This window comes from Chionomys nivalis, chromosome 19 (assembly GCF_950005125.1).
Source record: "Chionomys nivalis chromosome 19, mChiNiv1.1, whole genome shotgun sequence".
NCBI classification, from domain to species: domain Eukaryota; kingdom Metazoa; phylum Chordata; class Mammalia; order Rodentia; family Cricetidae; genus Chionomys; species Chionomys nivalis.
In genome coordinates, this window is record NC_080104.1 from 7,958,161 (window position 1) to 7,985,626 (window position 27,466).

At 49.1% G+C, this 27,466-nt stretch overlaps 1 protein-coding gene across 1 annotated transcript in view; it reads right to left on the bottom strand.

Moving 5' to 3' along the window:
* Positions 1 to 27,466, bottom strand: part of Kif6 (kinesin family member 6) — a 312,499-nt gene that overhangs the window by 26,819 nt on the left and 258,214 nt on the right. Inside the window, exon 16 of the mRNA XM_057751369.1 lies at positions 13,725 to 13,775. Coding sequence (XP_057607352.1) covers positions 13,725 to 13,775 — 51 coding nt within the window. The remainder of the gene's footprint in view (positions 1 to 13,724; positions 13,776 to 27,466) is intronic.

Consider the following 27,466-nt stretch of genomic DNA (forward strand, 5'->3'; position numbering starts at 1 on the left):
CATTTGGGCTTGTAGGTCTTTGTTCCCACTGGGCCCTGGCATGGACAGAACCCCCAGCCACCTAAGAGGGTAGGGGTTTTCTTTCAAAGACAGGATTCTGGCTGGCACAGCAGCACAGGAGGGGTTATCCCTGAGTGACCTGTGAGGTCACAGTACTGAGAAGCCAGCTCCAAAGCAATACAAAAAAAGCAAGAAGAAAGGGTTCAGTTTTACCCTGGTGGCTCTCTGAATGTCACACAAGGAGGTAGACCTAGGCAGCCAAGCAACAAAATCAGGAAGCCAGAGGGTAGGGCACTGGATTCCTCCATTGCTGGGAGACCAGCCAAGACATGGCAGCTTCTGCCTGAGCTGGTCTACTGGGGAGGTGGCTAGCTGCCCTTTCCGCTTCCCCACAATCCCCAACACTCTACAGCTGCCGATGCCTGAACTGTACAGAACTAATTTCTCCAGTTCAGTGGTTCTCGACTGGGGTGCTCTTTGAAATCAATCAGGGAGCTTGTCAGCACCACAGCAGCTGGGCCCCCATCCAGACCTGCTGAGTTCAGAGTTGTCAGCATGTCCCCTGGAGATCCCCATGCCACCCCTTGTTAAGGAACCGGCTAAGGCTTTGGACTCTCACTGCAAGCGCCTATGCAGGAGTTTGGAGAATTGGTATGTCCTCACAGCCCCACCTCGCCCTGCAGACACCGAGGGTCACTGTAATGAAGGGGCTCGGGGACTTGCAGCAAGGAATACACACTCTCTGGGAAGCCAGAGCTGCCTGCAGTTGGCCTTCATTGGATGCTTGGTAGAAGCTGTGCAATGCTATCCCCTCGTGGCTGTAACCGCACCTCACAGAGTTCTTCACAATTCCTGTTCCAGATGGGACTTGGCCTGGAGGAGGGGGCCTTGGGCTGTGCTGCTGGTAAGCAGAGCTACGATGGGAACCCATCTCTGCCTAGTTTCAAAGCTGGAGGTGGAGGCAGTTCCAGCGGCGAAGGGAGCCACAGGCAGCTCACTGAAGTCCGTACTGACTCACCCTAATGGGTGAAGGTGGTGCTCTTTCCCACGAATGACTTTCTGTAGCAGGGCCAAAATGAAGCCCGAGTTTCGCCGCAGGTATTGGCTTGTGAAGACTGCCCTTTACTGCCCAAACACAACTTGTGCTGAGTCCCCACTGGGCATGGACAACTTACCCACTGGCTATGAGCAGGAGCCTGCCACAACCCAGGCCATTTCATGGGACTCCTGGGAGCAACAGGGACTCAGGCAGGCAACACCAACAATCCCAACCATGTTGTGAAGTTGAGAGAGACCCTCTGGGCTTCCACAGAACAGAATCTGTGAGGCTTAACTTAGTTGTCTCTTGGAAAGGGCTCAACAGAGGAGGAGTCAGTGGGCTCTGCTGCTCTCCTATACCAGACTGGGTATTTGGGCAGCGAGGCATTTCCTTAGCTACCCAGCACATTCTTTCAACACCCACTCTGTGCCTTCTTGGACTAAACTGCCTCATAGAGCCACAGATCACTCAGCCTCATCTTGTTTGTGGCGTCAAAGTGTCTCCATTTACGGAGATGGATAGTGCCAGCTGCTCAATCACCACGGTGGTCAGCGAGCGTCCTGCTTCCCAATCAGACCATTGCCTGGGCAATGACTCACATTTATTGTCAACTGGAGTCATCAGACTGACGGTGCACTGTGCCATTATCCATCTCGGTATTGGCTTGTGGAGTACCTTAGCTGCACTCGGCATGCCTGGACCTCAGCTGTGCTGAAGAAGCCTGTGGACACACGCTCGACAGTTCCTGGGACCCATTCCCTGCACACACTGCCTGTCATCCCTCAGGGAGAATAGATGTCTCTGAGGGGAGAGAGGCGACACTTTAATACAAGCGCAAATGTCTATCTCGGGGAAAAATCACAGGCCAGTCAGCCCCTTCTACTCTTCTATGTGAATAATCTTTCTCTCTTCTACCCTGGGCTGTTGCCCCAAATCACATGCCTGGGATGCACTCTTCCTGTTCCTCATCACGTTCCCTAAGGAGGACGCGGGCTACAGAGGGCGGGCAGTGTGCATGTGGTCAATCAGCAACGTGAGGGAGACCCTTGGAATACTCCATACTCACACTTGCTTGAGCTTGACTTCGCGGTCATGCCCGCCCAACTGGGAGCTCTCTCCCGCTCACATCGAGCGGTTCACAGACCTTTCTGTACTTCCCACGATTCTCTAATCTGCCCATGATCCTCTGTCTGCACATCTCTTCACAATTCTTCATGTCTCCAAGATCCTTTTCACAAAGCACCTCATATTTTATACTTATTTATTTGGTTTTTCGAGACAGGGTTTCCCTGTGTAATAGTCCTAGCTGTCCTAAAATTAGCTCTTGTAGACCAGGTTGGCCTCGAACTCACAGGGATTCACCTGCCTCTGCCTCCCGAGTGCTGGGATTAAAGGCGTGCGCCACCACTGCCTGGCCAGCACCTCATATTTTATAATCCTCCCTCCAGGTGCTGGAGAGACAGCTCAGTGGTTGAGAGCACACTCTGCTCTCCCAGATGACCTGAGTTCAGTTCTGAGCTCACCACTGCCTGTAACTCTAGACACCCTCTGCCTGGCCTCCCTGGAACTGCACTGATGTACACAAACCCTCACACAGACACAGATACATGCACATAACTAAAAATAACAAAAATAATCTTAAAAATACTCTCTCCTTTCCCTTCAGATTCACGAACCCATAGTGACCACATGGCTGCATCATAGCGGCTATCCAGAAGGAAATAAGTAAGAACTGGATCCCGAGAACCTGGTGGACCCAGGCAGCATGGCTGCTGTGTGTCAGGACATGCAAGTCTTTGGAGAGTGTGGCTGCCTATGCCACGGAGTGATCCAGGTCTTCTCTCATAACAAGATCTGAATGACACTGACATTGGCCATACTTGACTGGCTTTTCTGGGAAGTTTAAAGGTTTTTAGGATTGAGTTGGGAACTCTTATGAAGAGTTTCTTGTTACTTTGGTTGACTTGGCAATCATTTGTCACACACTAGAGCCACACATGAGCTCCAAGGTGGGTCACACTGCAGAACTGGGACCTCATCAAGGGGCAAGAGCTGGTTGAGCAGCCCAGATTCTCCTGTAACCTCAGGCAAGGGCCACAGCAGATGCCCTGGGGAGACGCTTTGAAAAGAAAGAACTAGACATTTTTCAAGTCAGACAGACAGTGATGGCGTACGCCTTTAATCCCAGCACTCTGGAGGGAGAGACAGGTGGATCTCTGTGAGTTCGAGGCCAGCCTGGTATACAAGAGCAAGTTCCAGGACAGGCTACACAGAGAAACCTTGTGTCAAAAAACCAAGAAGAAGGAGAAGAAGGAGAAGGAGGATGAGGATGACAACAACAGCAGCAACAACAACAATAACAACAACAAACACTTTCCTCCAGTTCACAACAACAACAACAATAACAACAACAGACACTTTCCTCCAGTTCACAACAACAGCAGACACTTTCCTCCGGTTCACAGGGAAGTGAACTGTGTAAGGAGGGAAGTGTGTAAGGAGATGTGCTCTCTTCTCCCAGCAGGTGGAAGCTTGGTGGGAACCCCATGGTCCAAGTGTGCCTGAGTGAGAAGTGAACACTAGAGGCTTGGGAGAGTTCAGTCACCACTATGCTGTTTCTGAACCCGGAGCTGGGAAGAGATGTACAGGGCGGCTCTGAGGCTGCAGCACACCTCTAGATTCTCTTGCACGCTCCAGGAGCCCAAGATCATTTTAGATAAGGACCCCGGGAGATTTTAGATAGGTGGAACCCCGGGAGAAGTGAAGGAGTAGGCCACTGCTGCCTGGAGCTTCGTGACAGCTCTGGGTCTATTCCATCCACGTCCCAAACTCACCTCTCTTGCCCCCTCCCTTTGGCCCTGGGGAACTGGTTTGTGGAAAGGTGGCCTTCCTTGGCCTGGTATCCTGCAAGGTCAATGGTGACCATTAGTAGGCAACAGCGGGGAGGGAGAAGACAGAAGCCCAGACAGCCGAGGAGGAGGAGATGTCTCTGTCAGGACTCGACGGTCACATTCGAGCTCCAGCTGCGTCAGGTGGCCAAGGTTCCATGCCTCCCTCCCTGTCCTCACGTTCCAGTTACTGCTCAATCTTTGCAGCCCTTGGGCCTTGGGGTAACATCGCTTCCTGACTTGGTGTTTGTTGGTATCTCTGGGTCCTAGGTGACCTTGTGACTTTGCTACACTCACCCACACTTTGGGAATTAGCCTTCATTCAGTCTTCTTCACAATACCTAATATGAATATTGCTGTCTACTTCCTGCCAGGACCCCTGACCACATCGGGTACACTGTCCAAGTAAGTGCATTACCCTCAAGTCACAGATGCGCTGGTGGAGGAACTCCAGAAAACCCCAAAGAGGAAGAGTCAGGTCACAGCCATGGCACAGCAGTACCAGATAGGAGGTATCTGTGTCAACTGGCCTTCCTCCCAAACCCTCCTTGTGGAGATAGAGCCTTAACAGGTGGACCAAGGAAGGGTTTTAGAGTGGAGAAGTTGACCACAGACATAGCTGGCCTTAGGTGGACTTAAGAGAGAGATGTCTTATCTTTGAGAGAAATTCAAATTACTAGATCTGCAATTAAACATACAATGACCCACTTTAACTGGTTGTTTTTGTGATGAACAGTAACTGACCAATTGAATTGTGGGGTCACTCAGTTTCCAGTTGCGATATAGAAGAAAGACCTCCTGTAAGCATGAGAGAAAGAGAGAGAGAGAGAGAGAGGGAGAGGGAGAGGGAGAGGGAGAGGGAGAGGGAGAGGGAGAGGGAGAGAGAGAGAGAGAGAGAGAGAGAGAGAGAGAGAGAGAGAGAGAGAGAGATTCGTGTGTATATTCCTCTGCGCCATTCAACATGCTGGTCCTGCTAACTGCAGCTGTTAAGCCGACTAGAATGACCACATGCTTGTAGGAAAGAACAAGACCTGGTACATTCATGCTTTGACCATGACGTACCCACAGGAGGGACTCGAGATGAATTTGAATAGCACTGGGATTCTCATTTTATTATCAAGTGAACCATCACACGAGTCTGCAGAAACAGCGCTTTCTGTTTAAAGTTCTGAACCCTTGGAGTCTAATCTGTCATTGAGCTCTGGGGATTACCAGAAACCATTTCAACAAAGCTCAAAGCATGGTCTGTGCCACCTCTATGTTTGGAAACCTCTAAATAATTTAGCATGGCTATTTCCATTCTTACTTCTAATAAACCATCGCAGAGCTGGTGGGAGCTTTTTGCAGCCCCCACCATCCACGTCCTCCACCTCTCCCCAAGATGTCAGAAGTCGGTTGCATGCCACCAGCCTTCTCTTCCTGCTCAGTTTCTCACTGTCTATGTTTACTGTCCCTTAAGCACCATAGAGCAGTGGAAGGCCACACATGTGAATGGATGAGAAAGAAAAGATGTTGGGTGGGGAGGGAAGCAGGGCGGGTCTGGGAGGAGTGGGGAGAGGCAAAGTTCATTGTGCAAAATTCTCACAGATCTAATTTGTTTTTTAAGAAAGAGCAGGGCCGGGGAGATGGTTCAAGTGGGTAAAACAGACGCTATCAAAGTGTGAGGATCCGAGTTCAAGTCCACAGAACCACATAAAGCCAGGTTGTGGCAGCTTACAGTTTTAAACCCAGCACTCCTGTGGTGAGCTGGGAAGCTGAGACAGGGGGATCCCTGGAAGCTTATGAATGAGCTAGCCTAGCCTAGTGAACACATGGATGACCTAGCATAGTAGCTGCAACTGCATGGATGAGCTAGCCTGGTAACAGCATGAATGAGCTATACTGGTGAGTGCATGGATGGGCTAGCCTAGCCTAGTGAGCCATGGATGAGCTAGCCTGGTGTCTGCGTGAATGAGCTAGCCTAGTGAGTGTATAGATGGGCTAGCCTAGCCTAGTAAGTGCGTGGATGAGTTAGCTTGGTGAGTACATGACTTGGCTAGCCTAGTGACTGCATAGATAAGCTAGACTGGTGAATGCATGGATGGGCTAGCCTGGTGAGTGCATAAATGAGCTAGCCTGGTGACTGCAGTAACAAACAAGAGACCTCGTCTCGAACAAGATGGAAAGATGAGACCCAACACCCTAGGTTGTCCTCTGCCCTCCACACATGCTTGTGGCATGTACTGTAGCATGCATGTGTCTGCTCACACACACAGGCACACAATATACACAAGCATACAGATACACACATACAAAGACTGGAAAAAACACAAAGCAGTTTCTCATCCTAGAAAGAGGTTGTCCAGGTATCCTCTCCACAAAGGTGTGAGGACCTGCACACCCAGACATGTTCCCAGCATGACATGGATGCAAACACCCCGCTCTTCACTAGGGAGGGACATGGGAAGACTCGGGGTTACACAAAGGGCTACCTACCCTTTCTGTGCTTGACTTGAGGGCGTTTTCAATAAAGCCACAGGCAGAAGCCTTGTGAAATCTGTGCACTTCCTGCAAACAGCAGCAAACCAACTGCCTGAACTGCACTTGGGAACCATCCTGGGACCCTGAATTGGGCTTGGGAAACATCCCGGGACCCTGAACTGGGCTTGGGAACCATCCTGGGGCCCTGAACTTGGTTTGAGGACCAACCTGGAACCCTGAACAGGGCTTAGGGACCATGCTGGGATCCTGAACTGGGCTTGGGGACCATCCTGGGGCCCTGAACTGGGCTTGGGGACCATCCTGGGGCCCTGAACTGGGCTTGCGGACCACCCTGGAACCCTGAACTGGGCTTGGGGACCACCCTGAACCCCTGCTGCTTACATACAGTTTCTGCTCACTGTCATCGGCACTCCTGAGGAGGGCGCCTCCTCCCTTGGTCCTTCAGAGTCCACTGTAGACATGTGGTAAACACTTTGTCTCTACCTCAAGCACTGGATGTCTGGGGCTCCTGGTCTCCCACCCCCAATCACACTCAGGCCTGAGAGTATGTGTTCATGTTTGGTTCTGTATTTCTCTCAAATTGTGGTGCCCGGATGGTCTTAATGAAATGGGGCAAGCTGAAGCACAGGCTCTCTGAAGAACAGGGAGCCACCAGAGGTCACTGCAGGAGCTTTTTGAGGGAGCAAAGCTCTTGAAGGATGAGCTGGAGGAAGGGAGGGGACAGCCCACAGAGACCTTTAATTTACTTACGGTCCTATGAGGGATTTAGGGAGTCACCTTCAAGAGCATGCGCCAGGCTGGTGATGAGTCAAGGGTCCTTCTTGTTGCTGAGGCTGGCAGGACAGGGGTGGGGCAGAGGGAGAAAAACTCGGAAGAGTAGGATTTAAGGGGTCCCTGATGTCTGTAGGACCTGGCCGTGTCTTTGGATCTTCTCGTTGCTGTGAGTACTGGAGAAACAGGGGAGCGGCTTTCACAGGAGCTGGGTTGACGGTAAGTGTGTGGACTGGTGTGCGCCCCCTCTCTGAGAGGCTGCTTGTGCCCCAGTCTGTGGGTCTCCCAAGGGCCAAGTGGTTCTGATGGAGTCTGGTCATCACCGGCTCCCTGCACTGTGTCAGAGCCTCCAGTGATATCCCTAACAGGGTCATGTGGGTGGGTTCAGACAGTTCCCCAGGGCCTGAGCAAAGCTGGGGGAGAAAGGTGGCTCCGACAGGAGCCAAGAGGCTGGGGGTACAGGCAGGAGCCTTCCTGTCAAGAGTGGGCCTGATCTCCATACATGGTTGTCTTATCAAGACGTCCTTGCTGAGATGTGCTCCATGGCCCAACTGTTCTTGCTTGGGGAGGAGCAGACCCAACTCAGGGCATAGTTATTACAGTTATCCTTTCTACCATGCACACACCACACCATACACACACATACATACAAACATACACACATATACACACACACATATATACACACCACACACATACATACATACATACATACACACACACATAAAATACACACGCATATATTCACACCACACATACATACAACATACATACACACTTACACATATACACACGCATACACACACCACACACACACACACACATAAACGTTCAGCCTTAGTCTACTTCACACTCTCTTCTGTGGTTCCAGATCCAGGCAGCTCTTTAACACCCAGCGCTGTCCGAGGTCTCAGTGACGAGTGCCAGAGGCCATTCCTTTGCTTTGTCCCCGAAGCTGTGGTGGCTGTCCTCTCCTGACACTCTTCTCACCGTCTTTAGGGGTGTTTTGCACGCTTTAGGTTCTAACCTCAGTTCTTGTTAAGAGTTTGATCATGAGTGGAATGTGACCTAGACCTTTGTCAAGAGGAGAGGAGAGGCCTCGACAGGCAGATGCGTTCCCTGTGGAAGGCTCTCACGTTTATCCCCCTCCCTATGACTGTCAGAAAGCAGGGTACCTGGATCCTGTCATCCTGGCTGCTCATGTAAACACTTTCTGCAAGTTATGCTTTAATGTCAGATGTCTCGCTTTTATGGAAGGTTGATACAAGAATCATCTGGCTGAACAACACCAAGATGTCTTTTACAAATCTGCAGTTGAAGACATCATTCCCGTGTCACTAGGTGTCCTTCACATGACATCATTCCCGGTGTCACTAGGTGTCCTTCACATGACATCATTCTGGTGTCACTAGGTGTCCTTCACATGACATCATTCTGGTGTCACTAGGTGTCATTTACATGACATCATTCTGGTGTCACTAGGTGTCATTCACATGACATCATTCCCGGTGTTACTAGGTGTCCTTCACATGACATCATTCCCAGTGTCACTAGGTGTCCTTCACATGACATCATTCCCAGTGTCACTAGGTGTCCTTCACATGACATCATTCCCAGTGTCACTAGGTGTTCTTCACATGACATCATTCTGGTGTCACTTGGTGTTTTTTACATGAGGATCCACACAATAAATTCTGTCTTGTGCTTAGTTTCCAAGAAGAAATTCTATTTCTGCAGATAAATTACTTAGTGTGCTCCCTGCTGTCAGAAAATGAAAACTCAGGAATTCTGGGTGCTTCTTTTTTGCTCTGCGGCTAGACAAGAGAGAGCCAAATTTATTGCCTGTGTGTGTAATTTGCTCAGCTGCGAGGTCCAAAAGCACTTACTCCTTCCACTTCTTTTAAATGGACTTATTTTATTTTATGTTCAAATGTCTCATTGTACTTTTGGGAGATGTGTGGGTCTGGAAGCCGTCTGGGGATGCATTCGTTGGCCCATTGATCTGGCCTGTTTACGGCTGGGGACACGAAGCTGAATTCCTCCACACTCAGCTTTCAAGGAGTTCATGTTTTAATGTGGGAAATAGCTTGGATATTATTAGTCACTATAAAATGAGGCTGGGGAACTCAGAAACACGTAGGACTTAGGAAAACAAGACCCGGGAGAAGAGGCTGGGTGGGGGTGAGGGCAGAGGCCACAGAAGTCTGTCTGGAGGGGGTCAAGGCTGAGCTAGCTCTATGCATGCGAGGGAAAGGACGGGGGATGGAGATGTAGGCAGAACTGACTCTGACAGCTCAAAGCTGGCCGCTTCTCAGTACTCATCCACTTCTAGCTAGACTAGAGATTCTGGGAGGGCAGGCTTATCTCTGTGCCCCTGTACGGATACCAGGACGCCAGGCAAAGTCGCAGAGTAGTACAGTGTGGTAGCTGGCAGAGCTGGAATCAACCAGGCTATCAGGTTACGCATCTATAACCACTAACCACTTTGTGCCTTAGCCGTAATGTGGGGACCAGCCTTGTGAGGCCTGGGTTGGGGGTCAGAAAGGACAGAGCAGGCTTGCCTGAGCATGGGCATTGCTTCCCAGGTCCTGGGTGAAAACTAACCCTGCATTGACGTTTTTCCCACCACATTGCTTATGAAAGCTAGAGAATAAGGGTTTATCTCCTGGGGATTGTGTGAGCATTAAAGGAGAAAATACACAGAGAGACATGCTGTGAAACTCCTCAGAGACACAGGCTAGTTGTCTCTTCTGGTCCATCAGCCATTGTACCATTCCACGTAGTGAGGAGAATACAGATGCACCCACCCTCTCAACTCTCCAAGTAGTGCAGGTACTAAGATAATATCAAGGCGTTTGTTCCCAAGCTAGCATGCAGCACCCAGTTCTCCTCTAAGCCACGTCTGTTGCTGATGTTCTCACAAGTGGCCATTGACATGTCTCTTCAAGGCCACCCCTGGATCTCTCAGGCTGCCACATCCAGGGGACTCACAGGGCTCAATGCTGGTCCTGCCTCATGCCACAATCTCCATGAGTTTCCTTGTCCACATCCTTTGGGCAGGTACAACAGGAGAGCCCTAATGTGTGTTTGTTGCCGGAGAGGAGGAGATAGCTGGCCTCATGGGGTGCTTGTCTGTACATCAGTGCCGTGCTAGCAAAAGCAGCAACATGGTGGAAAGCCCTTGTTTAGATTTGCCCATTCCTCGTGTATTCTCCCACCGTGGCTGACTTTAGGCTGTCGTGTGGTGTCAATAAATTTGGACTTGAGGAAATGCAGAACAGCACACACTGTGCAGACCACGCCCTTCACATAGAGATTGGTGGCTGCAGATAACTCCAAACGCACAGATAATAATTAGCAAAGAATGAAATTTAAGGGTTTGTTGCTTTTGTTTTAAAATATAATGCATCTATAAACTTACATAATTTGATTCTCAACCTCGGCTGTGTTGAATAACAGCACCCCATATTTCCGACACATCACCAGCCAGTTCTTGTGATGTAGAATGAGCCAACTCCAGCACACCCCCAGATTTCCCTCATCAAGGCAATGATGTCTTCCAAATGGCGCCTCTCACATCACCACTGAAACTAGGTTCCTTGGGATATAGGGTTGCCTATGCGTGAAGTTCCTCGGACACTGATCTGTTTTGCATATAGGGATGTGTCCTTATGCAGGCTGTCCTGGTCAACCTTTCCTGATTAAATTGGTTCGGTTCCCAGGGTACTCCCAACCAGTAACCTCCACAGAAACGTAGGGACATGCAGAAAGACTAATGGTCAGGCCTAAAATGAAGGGTGAGGCAAAGGCAGGAGGAGTGCAAACTGAAGGTAGAGGAGCCAATGCTGCCTGGCTAGTCACTGCCTAATTCTTGCACTAGAAGCTCAAATGACAGGACAGGACAGGACAGGACAGGACAGGACAGGACAGCAGATCATGGACCATACCAACCTACAGAGGGCTATTCCAAAGTCCTAGCCTTTGACACATTGCGGGCTGCAGTGTGAGGGTGGAGGAAAAGCCTCCCATACAGAACAAGAACCCCATCTGCACTGGGGTCATGTGGGGCCACAGCTATTAGACAGTCGCCTCAGGCTCCTGGACAGCAACCTGGAGTCGAGTCCCTAAAGCGGCAGCTGGGGGATGTTAGCACCTCATCTCTAATTGGGATAACATGCTCTTAAACACATGGATCTTTCCGAAGCTGTTAAATAGACGTCTGCCCAAGTCCCTTCCGTGTGAAGTTTGCTGACGGCCGCCTCAGGACAGCTGGCCCTGCTGACCCTGACACCTGTGCAGGGCAGAAGGCCTCAGGGAGGCAGGCAGAGGAACTAAGCCTCCTGATTTCTGAGAACACACAGAATGGTCCCAGTGGGGAGGATCGACCTGGGAGGTTCTGTTCTGGGGAACAGAGAGAACGGAGCAGCCCTTTGCCTCAATGGTCATGCTATGAGCATGTTTTCCAGGTCCAAACGAAAAACCACTTCTGCACTGAGTGCCATTTCCACCTTTGCATTACTTCTAATGAGCCAGCAATGTGAAAGCTAGGGGAGGACCCTGTGTGAGGGGCAGGAGGGATGACTTCACGCCAGTGCCGTGCCCCAAGTGAGCCCAGCTCAGGAGGCATGACCCAGGTCAGCTGACGTATCTTTCTAAGAGGCCGTCCTTCCTCCCCTTGGCTCCCCGAGGCAGATGGCACAGGTCAATGTCAACTCTAGGTGTTCCAGTCCCTGGCAATGAAGTGCAGGAGTGTGGTCCTGCTGAGCCTGCAGTGGGCGGCTCAGAGCCAGGTAGATGGCCTGGGCATACGTGTGCTGACTGGGCATATGTGTGCTGACATTCCGACTCACCAGGTAAATGGCCTGGGCACACGTGTGCTGACATTCCGACTCACCAGGTAAATGGCCTGGGCACACGTGTGCTGACATTACGACTCACCAGGTAGATAGCCTGGGTACACGTGTGCTGACATTCCGACTCACCAGGTAGATGGCCTGGGCATACATGTGCTAACTGGGATCATGCTCTTGACATTTGTTTCCTGTGCTGCTTTTCTCCCATCAGCCCTGGGTCCTGGGCTTCCTTAATTGTGAGTCATGGCAGGACCCAGGCTATCACGAGTGTATGTGGGGGGAACTTGTTTGGAACATTAGTGGCCAAGTCCTGGCCAGCTGGAAAGAAAGTGAAGCATATTTCTAGAGCTATGTTCCGTCAGCTTTCTGGAATGACACTATCCTCCAGGTGAGGAACCTTTTCTGCATCTGTCTGGCACTGAGGGTGTAGCAGGCTTGGAATATGATCGTGTGTGTCTATTGTTGACATTCTCAATACCTTGAAGTGAGACAACCATTGTTGGAGGCTAGGTCAGAGGAATGCCCAGAGAGACCTGGGGCCGTCATCTTGTTCCATGTGAGAACAGGCAGGCCACTGACCACCCCACTACCCCCGTCTGGAGGATGCCCTGGCCCCTGTGATGATGGTGATGATGAAAAGCCTGGTGACCGCAGTATCACAGACACGGACGGGATGCTGTTCTGCCATGAGTCACTATGGTTAGGACTGATGAGTCCTGCCTCTGCCTCTGCCTCTGGAAGACTCGGGATAGCACTTTAGGAGCAGGGTTCAGGATGGGATGGGACGGGAAAGCCTGGGAGATAGGAAGCAGTTGGAAGGGCAGTTGTCAACGGCCAAGTGAAAACACGCAGGTTGGGGAGCCGGTTCTTGCAGAGCAGGTACACAGACTCCAATGGTGCCTTCCTGACTCCCAGTGTTGAGGTTTCTCTTTTATCTGGATTATCTTGGCCCACTCCCTCTCACTCCAAGGGCTCTGCAGTATACACCCCTGATGTGGAATATTCCCTCACATTGTTGAAGGTGTGTCACTCTGGATGAGTTAATAAAGAACTACAAGGCAGCAGGGACAGGTGGGACTTCTAGACAGAGAGAGCTCCTGGAAGAAGGAAGGCAGAGTCACCAGCCGGATGCAGAGGAAGCAGGAAGGGCAGTGCAGAGCTCTAAAGGTAACTGAGCCACATAGAAGAACGCAGATTTAAAATACGGATTAGTGTAAGTTATAAGAACTAGTTAGGAACAAGCCTAAGCTAAGGCGGAGCTTTCATAATAAGTAGTTAAGTCTCCATGCCATTATCTGTGAGCTAGCTGGTCCTGAAAAGAAAGTTTATCTACACATCCCCCTTTATCCTGAGGGCTCTGCAGTGTGCAACTCTCTTCACTCTGAGGGCAGCAATACTGCTTTATTATGCAGGGCACACCCATTCACTCAGAGGGCAGCATACACCTCCTTCATTCCACAGGTCCCCCATTCATTCAGAGGGCAGTATACACCTCCTTAATTCTGCATGTCATTCCTTCATTCTGATGGCAGCATACACCTCCTTAATTCTGCAGGGCACCCCTATTCATTCTGAGGACAGCATATACCACCTTAATTCTGCAGCCCCCCCTCCCATTCATTCCGAGGGCAGCACATACCACCTTAATTCTGCAGCACCCCCTTCATTCCGAGGGCCCCGCAGCATACTCACCAAGAGCTACTTGCTGCAGGTGCCGCTGGGTGATGGCATCCTTGAGCTGACCTGTCAAAGACACAAAGGAAAACTTAAAGTGAGTTTCGAACAAGCTGCAAGAAGATCTCACCTCAGGAGCACCTGAAAAACTGAGACAGAAAAAGTCGAGAATCAGGAGACACTGGTAGGCAGGGGCAGAGCTTCTAGAGAGAGCCCTTCCAAGCCCCCGGCGGCGCTGGAAAGGAGAAATGCAGAAATAGGCATTGGCGCATCCATGAATTTCACCTTGGGTCAATCATCTTAGGGTTTAATTATCTAAACCTGTCACTCAATCTTTGCTGGGGCCCTGGTCTCTTAAGTAAATCCATTATTAACGAAGGCGGAGAGAGGATGAGGTCTTTTAATAACTTATAAGACCCTCTCTTCCGTCCACTCCTTTTATTTTGAAGCTGTAGGAAAAGTTGATCACTGGATGTGAGGCACATGTAATCTGGTCATCTTGGTGAGTTAGTGTGTGGACGGAGGTCAGTGGACCTGCGGCCATGGTGGGCCATTTGTTCTGGTGTTTCCGTCGCAGGAAACAGTAGCAAAACAGCAGTGTTCAGAAGAGCGGAGAGCTGGCTGAACGAACCCCATACTCAGAGCCCATGGAAAACCGGGCAGAGTTCTCCATGCCTGCACCCCAGTACTGCGCAGGCAGAGGCAGGAGGTCTCAGGAGCTTTCTGTCCAGCCAGTCTAGCTGAATCAGAGCCCCACATGCAGTGAGAGACCTTGCCTCAAGAAATAAGAGAGGTGACTGAGAAAGACACAACACCAATCTCTGGTACACACGTGCACATTTATACAGACACACACATGAAAAAAATACTCAGAAGATGGGGACTGGGAGGTAGCAGGTCAGACGCCATGCTCTGTGAGGAATGTCTGAGCTGGCCTGAGATATTTTGATGGAGAAGAGAAGATGAGGAGGGACCGGGACGACAAGTTCCTGGATAACTGAGCAGTGATGTGTGGATGCTTTTTTCTATCCCTCTAGGGAGTGGGTGTGTATGGAAGTCAGGTCATAGGAAAGGCAGAGCAGTGAACTCCAGGTTCAGTGCGGGACCCTGAGGACTTGGTGTGAGGAGGAAAGAGTTCACAAGGGTCAGTGCCCTCAAAGGGATCATATGTTCTCAGTCTCCCAGGACGGCAGCAATCACCTCTCGAAGGCACCAGGCAAGAGCACGTCGTGGGTGGTGAGAGAGAGAATTTCTGTCCTTGAAGGATTTGGGACTCAGTGACTCTGGGTTTCCTCTATCTCTAAAACCCCAAGGTTGGGGGCTTGAGACACGGACAATTCTGGGGTTAGCGTGTGTCCCTGGGCTCAGCACACTATTGTCAGCCCCGCCTATTGCAGTTCCAAGTGGGAACTGTGACCTGGACACCGGACACTGGGGGGAGCCGGGGAGCCTCGCTGCTCCCTTGTCTCCTGTATTTTCTTTAGCACATAAGGACACAGAGTTTCAAGGTGAGGGTGGGCAGATCTGAGGTGTTCACAGGAGAGATCTAGGTGACACAGGGATTGAGAAGGCAGAGCTCAGCTTAATCCTAAAGAATGAGCTGGAGCCCCCATCCCAAGCGGTTTCACAGTGAAGCTGTATAGAACAGGCTAACATGTGGAGCCCACATCAGCTTCAGTCATGGGGCCAGCATGGAAAGGGGGCATTTCTGGTTGGCAGAGGACGCCACACTCTTCCGGATTCGGCAGCCCCTCCAGGTTGAGCATCCTCAGTTCTCTGGAGGTCTCTGGGTGGGGGTGGGGCACTGCTTCCAGGTATGTGATCACCTGGGACCCTTTATTACAGTTCCTCATGCTGTGGTGATCTCCAGACATAAATTATTTTCACTGCTCCTTCACAACTGTGATTTGCTGAGTTATGAATGTAAAGTAAATATCTGATAAGCTACCCTGTGAAAGGGTTGTTTGAGCCCTGCCTCCCAGGAGTCACGATCCATCCACAGCAGGGCTGGGGGCACCTACCGGCTGCTCACTGCCTTCTGTATTTCCTCACTGGAGGAGGTTAGATACAGAGAGGGAGCCAAGGATGGGCCTGAGCAATAATTGCTCCCAGTTCTAAGCAGGGAAGGGTGAAACCTTGGGAGTGTGTTGAGAAAGGAAACCTGGCTTGTTATCAATTGCTGCATTTCCATGTGCATACAAAGTTTTCTTCTCCTAAAGAAGCATGATGGTTTAGTTCCAGAAAGTGAAGATTTTTAAATGTTTTCCCACATTATTGCTCAACATGTAAGTATCAAAGTAGCATTTCTTTGAATTATATTGTATTAGGACATTTGATTTAAAAAGTAGATGATGGGGTTGTTCATTTAAAAACTGTTAAATGGCTTTTAGTTCGGTATTAGGATAGAACTTCCAGTCATTTGGAACGGCCCAAAACACACTTCTACTGCATTTGCTATGTGCTAACGGGAAGCCGCGTTCTCAACATTGATAATTATAAATCAGACGTTGATCCCTATGGGAAATGCCGAAGACCCCCTTTACTCTGCAGTTCACAATAGCCAGGCGAGACTTCCCTCCCACTCACAGCTGTCTCATTAGCATGTACATTTCCTTTTGTATTTAACAAATGGTAAAATCACAGCATACCAAAATTGTTCTCCAATACATTTGTGTGTATGTGTCTGTTTGTATGGGGGTGCACATACACTGGGGGCACTGGAAGTCAGGGGATTCACGCACATGTGGGGGCATGTGGAAGTCGGGGTGCACACACACATGTGGGGGCACAGGGAAGTCAGGGGGTGCACACATGTGGGGGCACGGGGAAGTCAGGGGGTGCACACACATGTGGGGGCATGTGGAAGTCGGGGTGCACACACACATGTGGGGGCACAGGGAAGTCAAGCACTCAGCACATCTGAAAAGACAGGGTCTCTCACTGAGCCTGAAGGTCACTTTGGCTACGCTGGCTGGCCAGGGAGCCCCAGGAGTCTGCCTGTCTCTACCTTAGAGTTCTGGGATTCCAAGCACACCAATTGGTTTTCCATACTAAATGGTCAGCCCTGAAAACGTACAAACAAATAACATTATATGGATTGAGCAGTTTGCATTTACATATTTAAGAATACGTATAACTAAAGAGAAAAGTGTGTGAATTTGAAAGATGGGGGGTACATGGAGGATTTATAGGTAATAACAGGAGGGGAGAAATGATGCAATTATATTACAATTTTAAGGAATAAAAAATTTAGATGGAATTTTTAAAAAAGGAAGCCCTATTTTGAAGCCCTACAGCCCTCCCATGAAAACTCTCTCCCAATGTTCTGCAGAGGATTCTCTCCCCGTGTGCCTGACAATATCCCTCCCTGATAAAGCTCCTCCCAGTCCTGCACCCTTCCACAGTAGCAGTCTGGTCTAGTCTGTCTCCAGTTGCCCTGCTTCCCATTCAGTGACAGCCTCCCCATCCCTGCAACAGGCTTTTGTAGAATGAGAGGGGTTAAGGATTTTCCACAGGACTTGGTTTGCGCATGTAAATAAAAAGGGAAAAATTTCTAAACTCCACAAATATGCAAATACACTCAGAATAAGGCACCGCTAAGGGACCAAAACTGTGACCTTTATAATATCACATATTGATAAAGGCAGTTGTAAAGTGTAATCCCCAATGCTCAGTTGTGGCAAATTGAATGACATTCCCCCACCATATGGCATTTGTGGTGGGAGGGCCATATCCCTAAACAAGCTTCTAAAAATAGCCTTATGGCTGATACCTAATTACACTTGCCAGCAGAGGCATTCTTCAAGCAAAGATAACAGTGGCTCTAGTCGGCAGGATCCTGCAGCTCAGTGGGTTTTGGCAAAGGAGGAGCCGAGGGAGATTGCAGAATTCGCTCAGCATGAGGCATGCTGTCATTACCAAGGTGATAAATTTGCGGGCTTTGGCCAGGGTTCCTGGACATATTCCGCATATAGAGGTAGGGGTGAGATGAGATAGAAACAGAGAAGTCCCGGCCCAGGCAGGAGACAGTCTGAGAGGGAAGCAGGGAGCCCAGATTGGGGCGAGACTCAAGGAGCAGGCCAAGGAAGAAAGGAAGGAGAGCCCTCTCCACGGGACAGCTGAGCAACTAGCAACGTCCCTCTGTTGACTTTTTCCCTTTTTGGCCCAGTCATCAATGGCGTGAGTGGCAGGGGTGACGGACAGGGCACTTTAAGCTAGTACCCACTAACAGAAATGTTCTGGAGATGTGCGGCCTTGCGAACACCCATATTCTGATCAGAGCACACGAAAGGAGTGGGTTCTAGGAGTGTGGGTTCTCTATGCAGGTCCTCGGAAAAGTGTCAGTATCATGGGGAAGCAAAACTGGTTCTGCATCCTGATATTTGCAGTGTTTAGAAGGCAAGAGTTTTCCTTAAACCTCACACTCAAGTTTTGCATCTAAGCTAGCTCAAGATCACTCACTGAATGGAAGCTGGTCCTGGGGATAGCCATTTCTGTAGGATCAGCAGCATGAATTCAGTATAGCTTTGCAGACTGCTTTTGGGACGGGTTCTCCTCCCTCTCTCCCTCCCTCCCTCCTTCTTTATTTTCTTCAATCTTTCCTTGTTTTTATGAGAGAGAGACAGTTTCTCAGTATGTGGCCCTAGGTGTTCTGTTACTCCCTATGTAGACCAGGTTGGCTTTAAAATCACTGAGGTCTGCCTGTCTGTGCCCCATGAGGTGTGTGCCACCAAGCTCGCTCCACCTGGGAGTTTCGTGATTTTATACTACACTGAAGATGCTTACATTGCTATCAAGTAACAAGTATTTATCACTTATCTTCGGACATAGCACTACTTCCAGAAAGGCATGTGACAAGGTAGTAGGACACTCCACTGTAGACAGCCTAAGAAACCCAGCAGGAGTCAGCAACTAGCTTGCCCATGTGCCCTTTTCAAAGGTGCTAAACCCACGCCTGACTATGTTCATCCTTCATGACTGATGTCTTAATCGGCTTTGTCACGGTAATGAAACACCAGGGGCAGGCTAATGTTACAAAGAATATTTTAGTCCACTGTTCCACGGCTGAAGATCCAAACAGAACTGAAGGTCCACGAGCCCACTCAAGCACGCGGCTCTGGTGGGTCCTGCTCTTCTCTCCACTCCATTAGGTTACATTTCTAAAGCTAGCCTCCAAGGTCTGTTCCCTAATGTGGCCCCTTCCTCTTCCTGAGGCTGACCAAGGTTAAGCTATCAGAAGCCCCCTTTGGCTCACCTAATTAACATGCCCAATTAAGATTAAACACCTCTCATCCTAACATGGAGTTTCCCCATTACCTTTATAAAAACCACCATTTTCTTAGGTGCCACATCTGTCTCCTCGCCATCCAGAGGCAATCCTGCCCCCACTCCCCTGTCTCCTTCCCCCTCTCCATTGGTCCCTGTCTCCTCTACCATAGACTCCTAGGCCATTCTAACACAGACCTCCCCTTTTCTCCTCTGAAAATTACACTTTCATTTGCTGCTTTTTTTCTTCCAGTCAGAAAGCAGCCACTTTACCACCACCACCATCACGACCACCACGACCACCACGATCACCACGACCACCACCATGACCACCCCTCCACCACCACCACCTCCACCACCACGACCACCACCACCTCCACCACCACGACCACCACCACGACGATTATCACCTCCACCTCCACCACCACCACCACCACTACCACCTCCCCACGCAGTCATTTAAAAAGGATCTGTGAAAACAGGTGTTTGGGCGTGGTATGTGCCTAATGGGGTCTGGGAGGGAGTCCCAGCTATGCAGAATTTCCCTTTCAAGAACTTACACAGATTCTGGTGACAGTCCCTCCCTGGCTGCACTACCTCACAGCAGACGACAATGGTGGAAGAGAAAGTCACACTGCCAAACAGGAAGCCAGAGAAGGCTGGGCTGCTGCTACAGTCTCTTCTTGAGCGCATGCTCTCAAGCACGGGGAGACGTCTCCCTGACCTCCACCTCCTCTGGCTGGGGGTGGAGGGGTAGGGGAAGATAGCTCAGTGGGTAAAGCAGAGTCCACCTAAAAGTTCAGGCATGGTAGAGCGTGCCTGTAGCAGCTCTCTACAGCTCGTTAGCCGGCCCTGATGAGAGACTCCATGTCAAGAAAACAAAAGAGGCAGATAACCAAATGATCAAAGAAAAATACCTAATTTCATTTCAGGCCTTCACATGCATGCATATACATATGCTCTCACACACACGTTGCCCCAAAGGAAGGTCCTATGTGATCTTTTGGGGAACATAGTGATGTCATAGCTGCTTTTCTAATATTGTGTGGTTGGATGAAGTAAACATCTGTATCATTTTGGTCACACTACAAAATAATCACAAATTTGCAGGTATTGGGGATTGAGTTCTGTAGTGCAACAGCATCCTCTGAGATTGAAACAGTTCACCCTGCAGGAAGCTCCTCAAACAGGAAGGTAAACAGCTCAAAAGAGCTTCAGGAAGTCCCTGAAACTGATCAGAGTAAAGGAAGCAGAGCTGTAAAGAGGACTCCTGGGCCCGGAAGGGGTTTAGAACAGTTGAGGCGCTGGAAGAGACAGTCTCTAGGCTGCTGAGCTGTGCACAGGCTGTGCAGTGTGCTTCAGGCTCCCATCTTTGTGAGCCCTTGCCTGTGGGGCAGGGGGAGGAGGGGGAGCTGTGGCCATGTAGCTGTTCATGAGTCATTTCTGCTTCTATGGGTAACACCAATGGTGGCAACTGTAGTTTGGTTGTGTGTGTGTGTGTCTGTGTGTGTCTGTGTGTGTCTGTGTGCATTGCATCTCTCCAGGATATGTTTTGGCCCACAACAGTTCAAATCTCAACTTCTCGGTAGGTGGCCTGTGTTACATCTCTAGGCCTCGATTTCATTATTTGAAAATGGAGTGGCTATCACTGCAGTGACACATTGACTGAGGATGCTTGGTATTAGACCGGGAGAACAGACGGGTGTGTGCGATGCACCGCCTAGTTTTAGGTATCAAGGCTCTTTAACATGGCTGTCCCCAGAGCCAAGCTGTGAATGCTGCGTCAACAGCAGAAGCTTTGAAGGGGAAAAGCCACTGAGAAAAGGGTTGGACTGTAGTACACGCGGGAGAAAGAGCAGGTTGTCAAGGAGGGCGTGAGCATGCACGCTCCAAAGAGAGAGCTATGATAGAGAAAGGCAGGCCACACGCTAGGTCCAGACAGTGGAAGGAAGAGGCCATAGGTGAGAAGGAGGGCTGACTGCATTCCTATCAGAGTGTGGGGTGCTAGGTAATCCAGGGGCTCAGGAGCCAGGTGAAATGTAGTCTCCTGTCTGGGCGTACTATGGCGGAGTCTTCCATCTGGAGTGTGGGGAGAGTGTATCAGTTGCCCGCCTGGGGGAGGGCTATTCTGCATGGTCATGGTATATCAGCTATGCTGCCTGCCTCGGGTTGAGGCTCTGAATTCATAGTGCTGAGGAGGCCAATCTCTCTGTGATAACAATGAAGATCTGAGATAACCAGTTCATTAGATCCCTCGAGGCTGTTTGTAAAAACAATGGGCCTGGAATAAATTAAGTGTGTGATCCTTAGACGGATCTCCAGCACACAGGAGTATGTAAATCCTTGAAGGCTTCAAATCAGACAGCCCTTCCTCTCATCAACACAGCTAATGTGCAGATCACCGGGCTCCTTAGTCTAATTTGAAAGTCTGTGGTGGCAGGGCTGCCACCTCTGCTCAGTACAGTCCTGGTCGAGGGAATGCAAAGGAACAGCAAAAAGGCTTTGCTAGCTTAGGCTACAAGACATGCCTCTGAAGTCTGGAAGCTGAGCAGAAATATACAATGGTGAACTGAGCTGGAGCCTGGAGACTGCCAGGCTTCTTGGCTCCAGGAGGAGGAAGGTGACTTGAAGTGCACTGTGCAAAACAGCGCTGAGAGCCAGGCTCACAGGGGGAGACTGTGGGCTGAAGTGAGGCTCTCACCACAGCCCTGAGTGAAGGGGCTTGGGGCTGGAAGGAACTCAACACTCCTACAACGTTGTACATGGGGCTCTGGTTCCCACCGCCCCACTGCATCCCAAGGCTGAAGGGAGAAGGAGGAGGGAGAGGGATGAAGGGAAGGGAGGGGGAAGGGGAGAAAGGGGGAAGGAAAGGGAGAGGGGGGAAGGAGAGGAAGGGGAAAGGGGGGAAAGAAGGGGGAAAGGAGAGGGAGAGGTGTGTAGGTCTAGCCGCCGGCATGTGACCAGGCCTAGCTGCTCAGCCTTTCTAAGGAGCTGTGGTAGCACTGTGGTTAGTCCTTCACACTGAACTGGGGGAGTGAGCTAGAGGTCCTGACAGCGGAGAGGACAAGCACAAGGAGAGCAAGGGAAGCGAGTTAGATGTGTTCCAGTAAAAAAGGGGTGGTGGTAGCCCACAAAAGCTGATAAAATCTGTATGATAATGTTAGAAAAGAGAGCTAAGTCAATAGTTGAAACATACATGGGTTACAAAAACAACATTTGCTTGACAAGCAGATAGAATTTTATAGAAGTACAGAAAGCTAGGCTAATTTTACTATAAATCTATAACTATATATACATATATACAAATGTGTGCAATGTGCATGTATACATACATGCACACAATCATACACATAGACACTCATGAGTGACTTATATAAATGTGTATATATACACTCTATATATATATAGACCTCTCTCTCTCTCTCTCTCTCTCTCTCTCTCTCTCTCTCTCCCCACAGCTTGACTGCATGACCTTATTGCTGAAGACTCTGCATAGTTGCATCACAGATCATGGAGAAACTGAGCCAATGCTCAGGGGCTTCACCCCCTACTAGTTTGTGTTTATGGTGCTGGAAGGTGCTATGCATGAGGACTAAAGTAATCATCTGTGTGGAATAATCCTTCTGCATACTGTGTGATTGTATGCCGCTAAGGTTGGCTTAATAAACAAGCTGACTGGCCAATAGCTGAACAGGATAAAGTTAGGTGGGAAGGTCAAACTGAGAATGACGGGATGCGGAGGGAAGAAGCAGGACATGTAGAAAACGAGGTAACAAGCCATGAGTCACATGGAAAAGCATGGATAAGAAGTATGGGTTAATTTAAATGTAAGAGGTAGGTAGCAACAAGCCTGAGCTATGGACCAAGCACCTGTAATTAATATTAAGCCTCTGAATGATTATTTGAGAGTGACTGCAGGACAGGAAAGCTCCACGTACAAATGGCACCCTATGTGGGGTATAGACCCACATAAGACCTAAAAGCTTTTTATAAAGGGCCCAAACACACAAAAACAGAGCCTGATGCAGCTTCCTAGTCTCACAGTCTCATGCCAGCTGCAATGCAGAGATACATCTCTCAACAGTTGCCTGTGAGATGGAGCCTGCTACCAACCACCGTGAACTAAGCAGCATGGTGGGTTCCGGCCATCTCGTACCTGGGCCGCACGACAGAGAGGCTTCTCCCAGTCGCTACCTGCAGGTTCTAGCTGCCAGCAAGAGCTCCACCAGATGCTGCAAGGCTGGTTTAGAGTTTTGCTCATGTAGACAGGAAAGGATTACAGATATGCAGTAAAAAATATATTCAGATGGAAAAACCTCTAAACGGGATACAGTGTGTTTAAAAGTAAATATAGGCTTGGGAGAGAGATGAGAGACAGTCATGATTTAAAAAATTTAAAAATAATAAAGTCCTTTAAAAGGAATAGAGTAATAAAAAATATGGTAAGTCACATAAAGATGGGAAATACACAGAGAGTCTGGATCCTGCATGTCATTTTGCTGTCTTTGAATTTTCTGATTGCTGGTGAAGGAACAACAGCTGATAAGATACACTGAATTATGAAAACTGCTGGATTAACCCAACCTATATATTTTAAAAACATCTTGACTTCAAAATTTAAGTCAAAAGATATATTACTTTGGGGGAGAAGTTATGCTTTTGTTTCCACAGGAAATGAGAGGCTGTGGATTCATTCTAGGTTAAAGAAAATCAGGTTTGATCAAGGAACACCCCCTGAAAATTCTGGCTACAAATATGAAGTAATAAACCAAAAAGAACTACAAGATATGTGATATATATTTTACCTGCTCCAACACATAACTGACGTGTGTACAATGCACAGTCCACATTTATATGCAAATATGTATGTTACCTTTAAAGGTTTATAGATTTTCAGAACAAGGTGACCAGGCACCAATGAAAACGGATGGCCCAGGTAATCCAACACTCAAAGCAGCTTCAAGGCTGCTGACTGAGATGGTCCAGCCTCACAAAGTACTCTAACCAAGTCCGAGCTACTGGCCAAGCATTTATAATTAATATAAGCCTCAGTGTGTTCATTTGAGAACAGCTGCAGGATGGGAAAACTGCCTATGATCACCCTCACCACATAGTGAAGGGCCTCTGCAGACAGTCATAGGAGGGTCAAAATATTTGCAACACTCTTTTCTTCTTGAAAAGGATGGCCTCGAGAGGCCACCACAGTACACAGGAAACCCTGGAACCAGCCTCCGTGGCTTGGACACCAACCAGGTTACTAACTGCAACCCGGGGCAGGTAACTGGATGACTTTGTTTCCTCACTAGAAGAATGGGTATAATAGTGGTATGTGAGGACTGAATCAGGGCTGTAGGATAAAAGGTTCAAGCCCGCTTCTGGGTTCAAAAACCTTACCAATACCCCTGCTAGAAATCTTCCCACTGGAAACTCTGCCCCCCCAAAACCATATATAAACCTGCCTCCGACACAGTCTTTTGCTGTTTCTCACTCCAGCAGAGACAGCCACTCCCTTGTGTGTGGTTTCTGGTGTGATGTGAATTTATGGGATTCTTTGGCTCCCAACTGCCAGGATCCTTTCCCCGCAGCGCTGCAGCACCTGTATAAGGGGAGCCTCCCCTCTTAGAGCTGTAACACTTGCATAAAACGCATAAATTCAGGAAATAGGGCCTGTTCGTGCTAAGGACCATATGAGCATCAAAACTGTGAAGACTGGCAAGAAGGAAAATCAGCATAAAGAAAATTGTGGGTGGAAGAGACAGGGGTGGCAGAAAAGACCTGAGAATTTAGCTATTGACCATGAAAGGCTGTGTATGTTTGTGTGTGTGTGTGTGTGTGTGTGTGTGTGAGAGAGAGAGAGAGAGAGAGAGAGAGAGAGAAGCAAGACAGAGATAGGATGGCAGGATAGGATGTTATGGGAGGTTGAAACAAGCCTAAAGGGCTGGGGAGATGGCTGGCTGGGTGGTTCAAGCACGTGCCGCCCAAGTGTGAGGACCCAAGTTCCAGTCCCCAGAACCCATAAAATGACAGGTACTTCTTATAGTCCCAGTTTTTAAAGGCCAAGACAGTGTTTCCAGAGCAAGCTGCTGGTGAGATGAGCCATATTAGCGAGCTCTGGGGTTGACAGGGACCTCGTTTCAGTGAATAAGTAGAAAAGCAATCTAGGATGATTCTTGACATCAACCTTCTACCTCCACATGCACAGACGTGTGCACGAGCATTCCCCTACTTGGAAATGTGCACAGGTACTTGTATCTCCACATGCACACACACGTGTGCAAAGCATCCCCCTACATAGAAGTGTGCACAGGCACTCATTTGCACAATATGTACAAACACACATGGAAAACGGGAAAGAAAAATAAACAAGAACCAAGTCAGGACACTGGGTTGAAGTGGGAAAGTGTAGTTGGAATAACTTCAGACATTGTTACATTCGTTCTTTAAACCAGGAGGAATAAAGGTACAGGCGAAGGCAGCCAAGTTAGGATGTGAACACAGGAAACGTAAGGTTGGTGTTGTGGTAAGAAAATGTCAAACCTCAAAATTCCACAGAATACAGGAAAGGAGAAAAAGGGAAGTGAAGAAATGGATGGAGGGGCTGCAGTGTGGGTTAGTGGTTTAAGAGCACTTGTGGCTCTTGCAGAGGACCTGGGTTTGGTTCTCAGAATCCAAATGGTGGCTCACAAGCACCTGGAACTCCAGTTCCAGAGACTCTGACTGAAGCTGTCTGGAGCCTCTGGGGGCACTGGGCACACATGCAATGCACATGCAAGAAAATCCTTGTGGGTAGAAACTAACAAATCTAACGCTTTTAACGAAATGAGTGGAGGAAAATATATAAAGAGCCCTCTATTTTTTTAAATGGTAGCAAAAGTCTTGTGTATGTGTGAGTACATGTGTATTGGTGGATGCTTGTGTGTGGATGCATGCGCGTGTGCACTCACACCTGCACATGAGTGTCAGCATCCTGGTGGCCAGAAGTTTCAAATTCCTTGGAGTTGGAATTAGAGGTTGTTGTGAGCCACCCAAAGTGGGTGCTGGGAACTGAACTCTGGCTTCTGCAAGAACAGGATGAGCCCTCTCCCCAGCCCCAAGGCAAACATTTTGGAGTCTATTTATTCCAAAATGACATTTCTGTTTTCCAGAACTCAACTGCTCTTCCATTTAGTACACTCAACATTTGGGAAAATGTAATGAAGTCACAGCCCGCTCTAAAACCGGAGTGAGTTGACTCCTCTCTGTCCTTCCGCAGGTACCTTCCAAAAGCAGTTCAGCACCTTGGCTGTGTTGCAGGGCAGGCTTTTCCTTGTGATGGATGAGTTCCTCTGCTGGAAGAAGTCAACAGACGGCAGTGGAGCTCCTGAGACAGCTCCGTGCTTATCCCCCAAACACTGCACAATGGTCACAGTTTCGAGAAAGCTCTCATTTATTTTTTTAAAAGATCAATTATGCTGTCATTGGGAGACCCAATTTCTTTTTCTTGCGGTGTTTACTGGTGCTACCCACACAACTGTCAGAGTCATACAGGACTGGCACATTCTTGTGCATTTGGCTTTGGTACACACTTTATTCAGCCAAGCTGCTTCCCAAGGTCACCATTCCACTATGTGTGAACATTCCATACACAGTCAGAGGATCAAGTAAATAGAAACATTTGCTAAAAGTTTGAACAGACGTGGAGTGGCGTGGGAGGAGGGAGGGATTTTCTGCTCAGCATGAATCGGTCGATACTAAGAGGGCTGAAGGAACAAGACTGGGTTGTGTTGGTGTTCCTCACCCCACAAAAGATGTCACTTTAGATAGTGGGGAGGTCTCATCGCAGCAAAGGAGGGGTGCAGCCAGCTTCCTGGGCCTGCTCTAATGGGGCACAGAAAGAGGTTACCAAGTCATCTCTGGATGTTGTAGGTGCTGTTTGGGCCAAGGGCAAGGCCTGGCTGGTGGTCTCTGACTGCTTCCCATACATCTCCAAGGATAGAGCAGGGGATAACCACTGGGGTGCCTGGGGGACATTCAAGGCCCATCCACTCCAGTACAGATGTGGGAGGCACTGTTTCTGGTGTCCCTCTATCCACATAGGAAGCTAGAGAAGTTCCTCACTAACTGTGGAGGCAGAGGCTCAGGAGAAGGGTATACAATCAACATAAGCACTCACATGTTTGATTTTTGCAAAAGCATCTAGTTTTAAAAACTTGGATTAAGACATGGAAACTCTTGGTTTAAAATATATATGTACACACAGCACACTCTTCCACTGTGAGTTAAGATTTGATCCTATTCATCTTATAGGAACTAGTGCTTATAAGCCAGAAGGAAGAAACCCATCCTGGTTCAGGCTAGAGGGGATCTGTGAACCAACTGCCCTTACCAGGAAGGGGGCACTACCCCTGTGAACTGGTCTCCCTAGGAAGAGCTTGGGCAGTATAATACACTTGGAAACACAAGACAAAATACAAACAGGATCAATTTCCAGGTTCGAAAGTCTCCTACAGAGCTGG